This window comes from Dipteris shenzhenensis, chromosome 1, assembly GCF_047967505.1.
Source record: "Dipteris shenzhenensis isolate YYH24624 ecotype China chromosome 1, Dip_SZ_1.0, whole genome shotgun sequence".
Classification (NCBI taxonomy): domain Eukaryota; kingdom Viridiplantae; phylum Streptophyta; class Polypodiopsida; order Gleicheniales; family Dipteridaceae; genus Dipteris; species Dipteris shenzhenensis.
Genome location: NC_141596.1, coordinates 28,852,082 through 28,859,089, shown reverse-complemented (window position 1 = coordinate 28,859,089; position 7,008 = coordinate 28,852,082). Strand labels below are relative to the sequence as shown.

Here is a 7,008-nt window from a genome sequence, read left to right as displayed (position 1 = left end):
ATATATAAAACCCTAGAAAGGATTGATTCACAATGTGAATAGCCCTTATGGACTGAATAGCCCTTATGGACTTAAGGCAACCCATGTTACAATGCAATAAATATTGAATCATGTTCTTTTTGTTAGTAATAGAGAGTATATTTGTGCAGCCAAGATGATTGTGTCTCTTCCCTCTTCACTACTCTTGTGAAATGGTACCCTTATGCTTGTCACATACTCTCCAATGAATTGATATAAAAATGTAGTGTCCTATTAATTAGTTAGGGAGGACGAGGAAAACGAGGAGCCATGGGCTAAAAAACACAAGGGTGAATGAAAAGGAGCTATTAGAAGGAATCTAGATAGAAGGCACAACCCATGTGGCAGGACGAGGTGGTGATGCAAGCAAATAGCAAATCATTGGAGGGGGGAGTCCAACGAAATAAAGTAATGAAAAAGGATTCTCGAGGTGACAGAGAAATGCCCGACCAAGGTATTGAGGGAGAATAATGAGACCCGATTCTGAACAAGCTTATGCAAATGGTGCTCGGAAAAATATTGAACTGCAATACTTGCACATTATTTACAATTGATTGCAGGTACTCGATGAAGAATCCTTTGGTGACGTCACCTTCAATAGCTCATCCTTGCCCCTTACTCGGTAACAATGCAGGGGATATCAGCATGTTAGATGCAAAACAAGAACAAGTGGCAGCATTATACATTCACAACAACGATTGCTCATAGACCTGATACTGCTGTTGAAGTTTCCTCATTGACGAGTGTGGCTTCACCAGTCTCTTGATGGCATAGGCAGCCGCAATCTTGGCTCCCAATGGTGCAGATCCCCTTGCGCAGAACACTGCTCCTCCAAGGACTAGCATACCATTTGCAAGCCACTTTCCTGTTTTCCTCACAGAAAACTTCCTCTTTTTCTCACTGCTAGATTTGCTTCTCAAGCTTTGCTGGACTCCATGGACATGCCCAACAGATGTAATAGACTCCATTAACCTAGTGGGTACCTGTATCATAAAAGTCCATCACTGACATTGAAATCAAGATGTCTTGTACTTCATTCTCAGCCAATGCATCCACATTTTCCCATTTGTCAGGGCAGAGGGAAACAGAAAGAAGAAATGAGAGTTTCTGAAATATGGTGGATAGCAAAAGTAAAGTAGCAATGAAGGCCTTGTGCTATTACAGGCTGTTTCTAGTTCCATCTTCAACCCAACACATCAATTATGATCCCTGAGATTCATCCTCAATCCTCAAATGACGAAGCCAAACAGAGGCGGTCGACCAAAAATATTTAGCCCAAAAAAAAAAAGACTCAGACAAACAGAACTAAGGAAAACTATGAAACGCTGGATTACCACCAACGATAGTATTACAATCAGCTAGGACTCCATAAAATGTTATTTAGAAAAAAGACTGGTCATCAAAATATAAAAGAATTGTCATAATATCTGTTATTAAATTAAGCGCGTTTTGATGCAGGAATAGCAGATTCTAAACAACTTTTTCGACAAGGTTTCATAGAGATGAGATTATAAAAGTACATAAATAGCGCCTTTCAGACTGACCAAAACCATGATTCTATCCAAGTTGCTTTTAATGAATGTGATTTCTTATGCACAATTGAGTGCAATTTTACACTCCATATTATCATAGAAGAAGATGCTTTAGATTCCATGATATTTATGCTGCAGGGAGGCACAGCGGATGACAAGCCACATTTCCAGCATTCGCATCGGATAGACCTACACACTAGAGCCACGTCTATTGTCAATGCATTAGATACACATGGATCAAGAGCATGTAACACCCTTAAACAACACTGAACACATGCGAGGATAAAAACTATAGTCCAAATCACAACTTTTGCCCTGGCAAACAAAAGTGGTATTGCAGTTCCACAACGCCAGGCTTCTTCAAACACTAAACATAGGCGTGCTCAGACCTGGATGCCCATCCCATCCAATCTTCTAATCGTCCTGTCAAAGTATCGTGTCCGTCCATTGGAGAGGGGTCAAGTATTTGAATTTCTGATGAAACAGCAATACAATTCATGAGCCCTTCCAGTATACTCTGTCCTGAACACAACCACTCATACCAATTGGTGATTGTAACCTAAGCTTGAGATGTATGAGCTTTGAAATATTGCTCTCATTGGTCTCCCTCCACAGCCTTTGCCTGAATTTAGTATGTCTACAACTTTAGAAAATTTTGGTTCTTTTAATATTTAAAAAATCCATTGTTAATCACATCGTATCATGTGTCATTGCATTAGCGGCACTTTTTCAAATATCAGGATACTTATTTCACAAAGCATGTAGTGTGGCCTAAAACCTAAGATTCTAATTTTACTTACGTTTTATGCTAGCCTGTGATCCTATCACTCCATTGAGGAGTCATATCTGGACGAGCAGGTATACTGCCTGACATTAAAGAATGCCTTCGAGATGTGTGTGGGTTGGCATATGTTCGGTCATTGACATGGGGTGTTAGAGGTCAATGCCCTAGGGACCTGGGAGGCCCAAATGAGGAAAGCAACAGGGCTTAACTGGACACATACCCATTCTGGGAGGTAGAACACATGCATATGGAGAGTCTGCATGTATGTCGTTTTATGAACTGTTTTGGATGCCCAGGATGAGGGCTTGACAGTCCAGGCAGGACTGATCTAGATGGAGCCAATTGTGGGGCTGGAAAGCCTCGCCATAGTGTGGCCTTATATGGTCACATACGGGTGATCCAACAACAAATCAAGTCGGGCAGATCTGCTCCAGATCTGACGGACTGTGGTTGGCCTGGGGACAGACCTGGTTGGCCATCGGCAGACCCCGTTGGTCTGTTCCAGAGGCCAGTCAGCCACTTGAAAAGACGGAGTGGGAGGAGCTAAGCTATTTTGAATACGATCAGTCCACACTTCATGGAGCTTGAGTATTATATTTTGATTGTCTGCTTTGCTGTGGATATTTCAGATAAGAGTGTCTCTCTAATTTGTACTTTTCTGGAGTGAGTTCAAAGATAAGTAAGAATCCGTGGGGACCCTACCATTCTGTGGTGAGAGAAACATGAACTTGCAAGCTCCAAGTATAACTGCCAGGATTGCCTCTGACTGAAGAAATAATACTATACAATGAACACCAAATAACCCCTGTAACCCATACCTTCTCAGCCAGCGCAACTGCATCTACATTGCCTTTAAGGTGACGACCTCTATACTTTCTCAAGCTTTTTTCCATATCACACATGTATTTCCATATCCTATGAGAAAAGGCCATCTTTGCCATCAAGCCTGCATCTTCTTGGTGCCACATCTTAATCTCACAAGCATCTTCACCAGGAACTGCACAACCAGATGAACAGATGTGGAAGCTTAGGAATCTGCAAGCTTGAGGATTCAAAGAAACTAACAAGCTGAACATAACAGGAGAATACTCCAGAAAGAATATACTGGAATATAGCATCCCACCTTTACGTATCCGCCAGCCTGACCAGTAATGCTCAACACGTGTATACGTGGCATTTTCTGGTGCTCGTGGATGTCTGCAGTGCTGGTAAAAGCATAACGGAAAACATGACTCGTCACGGTGACAATGCAAGCATTCAAGGACTGTAATATGGAAATGAAGTTCTACAATGCTAGTCCCTTTTTATAACAAAGAAAAATGGGACTGCAAAACACAATACAGCCCTACTTTGGCAAAGTAGTAGAACGTCTTATCTGCCCCTTCCCAGATTTTCCAAGCAAGCACATATTCTCTTGGATGCATAAAAGGGAACTTTCTGATGAAATGCCCAATCTCTACTCCAGTCTCCTCATTAACATCTAGCTGCTCATAGCTTATGAAAGAACTGTCCCACGTCATCCTATATTCATTGTCCATATAAAAGTCCCTCAGTTGCTCTGTAGAACAATTCTCAAAAACTGACGTGCTAAGATATTCCGTTGGACCACCATCCTGTGTTGGACAGCAAAAATGTTTCATTTGTAAAATCATAATAAAACATCAACTACACAATGATATGTGCTCATGTAAATTGTAAAGAAACAAACCTCAGGATCTCGAAGCTTTGCACAATATGCCAGTGTATTGCTCTGCTTATTGACAACAGGCGTCCAACATGCATTGTTTGAATGCCCAATATCCTCTAACAGCAATAGCAACCTTTGCAACTCAACGTCTGTCCCTGGACTCTCATCTGGCACATAGCTTCCATTGCCACTGCAGAAGTTGCATAGGACCATCAGCCAAACTTTTACCTATTTTGGAGAGTAGGCCCTGGACTCTCCTTTATTTGCAATCTCAATACAAAACATCAACGTGTACGTACACAAATTTTGTCCACTGCAAAGGATGCAAGTTAGAATATAGATCCCCCTTGAGCTTAAATATTGTTATCGAAACAAAAATGTCCTCTCTTAGCCAATCTCTTGTAGCCAATCTCTTGTGCAAAGGCCTAATGTGAGCTCTTGAAGAATCATTTCCTTGTTGACAAAGGATGCGGCCAATTTAACAACAACCAACTACACTTCTACCTCCCCACCCACTTTGAAGGAAAGATCCTTCTCTTAATGGAAGGAATCAAATATAAAACCAACATGTTCTATCTTTTGGAAAGCAGCATCAGCGCAAGGATGTCATCCTGTGCTCTTGCACAACTAAAGAGGACATGTAATTGCTAACAGAAAAGTCTCGGCAGCCTTAATTTTTTACCCAAAGATGCCTTGGGAATGGACCAGAAAGGCAAGATTCAAATATGAATTAAGGAAAAAATATCCAAGCCCTAAATGCCAAACAAAATCCTTAACCCACACATTTGTCAAACAATCCTTGGAAGTAATTGTGTCAGCCAAATAATGCACACCTTTCTAGAATATGGACACCGTTGATACAAGCAGATACTCGTACTTGCATCTCTGAACGCCGTCATAGGTCAAGTACAAATATATGCCCTAAAGTCAAGTTTAATCACGTGGAAATTCATTCAAGCGATCTTTGCTTTTGCAAAAAAAGCCAGGACAAGCTAACTAGCTTGTGCTTTTCATACAAAATTAGTCTGGTTTGCCTGGCTTTGCTTTTCCTTATTTAGGGACTCCTTCAGCATGAATTATGCCAAACCTTTTGCTTTTTCCCACAAGCTGAGCTAGATTTAGAGGGGTCTTCACACTCACAACCCTGATTAAGCACCATCCTTTACCCTTAAATTTACCGCCTACTGCTACAATGGCTTCATAATGCTGGCATATGACTCAACACTGTCCTTCCACTCCTATTTGCACTCCAAAATTGTAGGCAGTTAAGCACTGGACGTTTAGTTAGAGATCCAAGGGCCCGAGTGGGATGAAAGTAATTCATCCCTCAAGGTTTTAGTTCTGGATTGCCTCAGGTTAAGTAACCCTTGGAATAAAGTATGCCTTGCACCAGACAAAGGGAGGAGGGGGGGATATCGTCAGTTCTCAAATTTCTTGCATCCCTGCAACGAAGAATTCACGCAGAGGAAGTTAGATAAAAAGCAAAGCCCTTATATGATCGTAAACGCGCAAAACATTGCAACCAATGGAGAGACCAACACATTACCAAATGCCCTTTTGAACTAAGGAGGCATTTTTCGATTCGTCTTTTATTCTACGTTATCAGCGACGATTACATCCACCTTGAACTACACGATACACCTTCATATTACAATTGGTGCTTTCGATCAAATACACACACCAGCATATTGAAGAAGAACAAAAATCATTACCTTGAAATTTGAGTGTTCTGAAAGACCATGCGTGAGCTTTTTCGAAAAAGAGACTTCATTGCTCGTGCTGTGAAGCGTACGCTGTACCATCCCAGTATAAAAGACAGGACAATCCATGTAGCCCATCCTCCCCTTTCTGAAGTCCACCATTCGTCTTCCAAGACTGCCGACTCCAGTGCCCACGTCATTAAATACCGCCTACACTCGAGGTAGAAAAGTCTGAAGAAATGACCAGAGAACGACTCTATGAGCCACCAGGGATTACTTTTTCCGCGTTACAAGACACTCGAGAAGTTTTTCCCGAACACCTTTGGGTAGCATAACGAGAAAGAAAGAAGATCGAGCATTAGTTCCCTTGATAAAGAGGCAAGTATCACAGTTTGAAGATCGCTGCATGCTGGTAGAGACCCATCTTTACAGACCGCTGCAATTCAGCAAATTAGATCAAGGGCGCATGACTAGGTCCTCCTCGCGAATTTGCTACTGGGGTCTGGCACTTTCAGATTGCCAGGATTTCAGATCCGGATCAACTGCACCTCCGGCGGATAGCGCGATGCCAATCTTGGCATGGAGGAGTAGCCGGAGGAAGCAACACGTCAACAATTGCTTGTTTTCCAATATACCCGGGCTACAGGGGCAAGAAGCACCGCAGCAGAAGAGCCCATACAGGAGCTCAAAACTAGATCACTGAAGCAATTTCAACAGCGTTGCAGCTGCGAGAGTCGGTACTGGAGTAATGGACCATGAAAATCCATGCACAGAAAATCGAATTTCAATCCCGTTAAGAGATGAAGATGAACTAGTGGTAGATCACCATTCTGTTGGAGCGCAAGGGATGGCTTCGAAATCGAGCGACAGTGGACAAGTGACACAAACAATCATCAGAGCACAGGACAAGGTTATGATGAGGCAAGAAAATTTTGGGTGAGATGTTTGAATTGATAGTGGGGGCAAACTTTATGATGATCGCTGTTGGAGAGGTCCACAAAGTCCGAAATTGAATCATTGAAAGCGGTCAGACACTCTGTTTATTCCCATTCAGAGCGGCTTGTGGCTCACAAGAGATTAGCCAACGTGTAAATAGAGGCTGAGAGGGCTTCCCTTTCAAAGTCCACCTCAGCATCCTCATCAATTTCCAACTAACATCTCGTCCTCATCATCTGCCCATTGCAAACCACACCCCATCATTTTGTAATCCACACGTTCACCCAGCTGAGCTCAAAAGGAAGAGCAGATCCAAAATCCTCCTGGCCCAGACGTTTGCTTCCACACACA

General features: G+C 42.4%; 1 protein-coding gene across 2 annotated transcripts; it reads right to left on the bottom strand.

Moving 5' to 3' along the window:
• Positions 1-407: 407 nt before the first annotated feature.
• On the bottom strand, positions 408-6,699 carry LOC147905660 (uncharacterized). 2 transcript variants are annotated; one of them, XM_087373921.1, is made up of 6 exons: positions 4,855-5,360; positions 4,043-4,211; positions 3,684-3,947; positions 3,458-3,539; positions 3,153-3,331; positions 408-1,001 (listed from the first exon to the last, which is right to left on the bottom strand). In XM_087373921.1, the coding sequence occupies exons 1-6, from the start codon at positions 4,902-4,904 to the stop codon at positions 705-707; spliced, it is 1,041 nt and encodes a 346-aa protein (XP_087230047.1). In that variant the 5' UTR covers positions 4,905-5,360; the 3' UTR covers positions 408-704. The 2 variants fall into 2 exon arrangements, with proteins under 2 accessions (XP_087230047.1, XP_087230040.1); XM_087373914.1 differs by lacking the exon at positions 4,855-5,360 and adding an exon at positions 5,734-6,699 and having other exon boundaries at positions 410-1,001.
• Between the last annotated feature and the right edge of the window lie 309 nt (positions 6,700-7,008).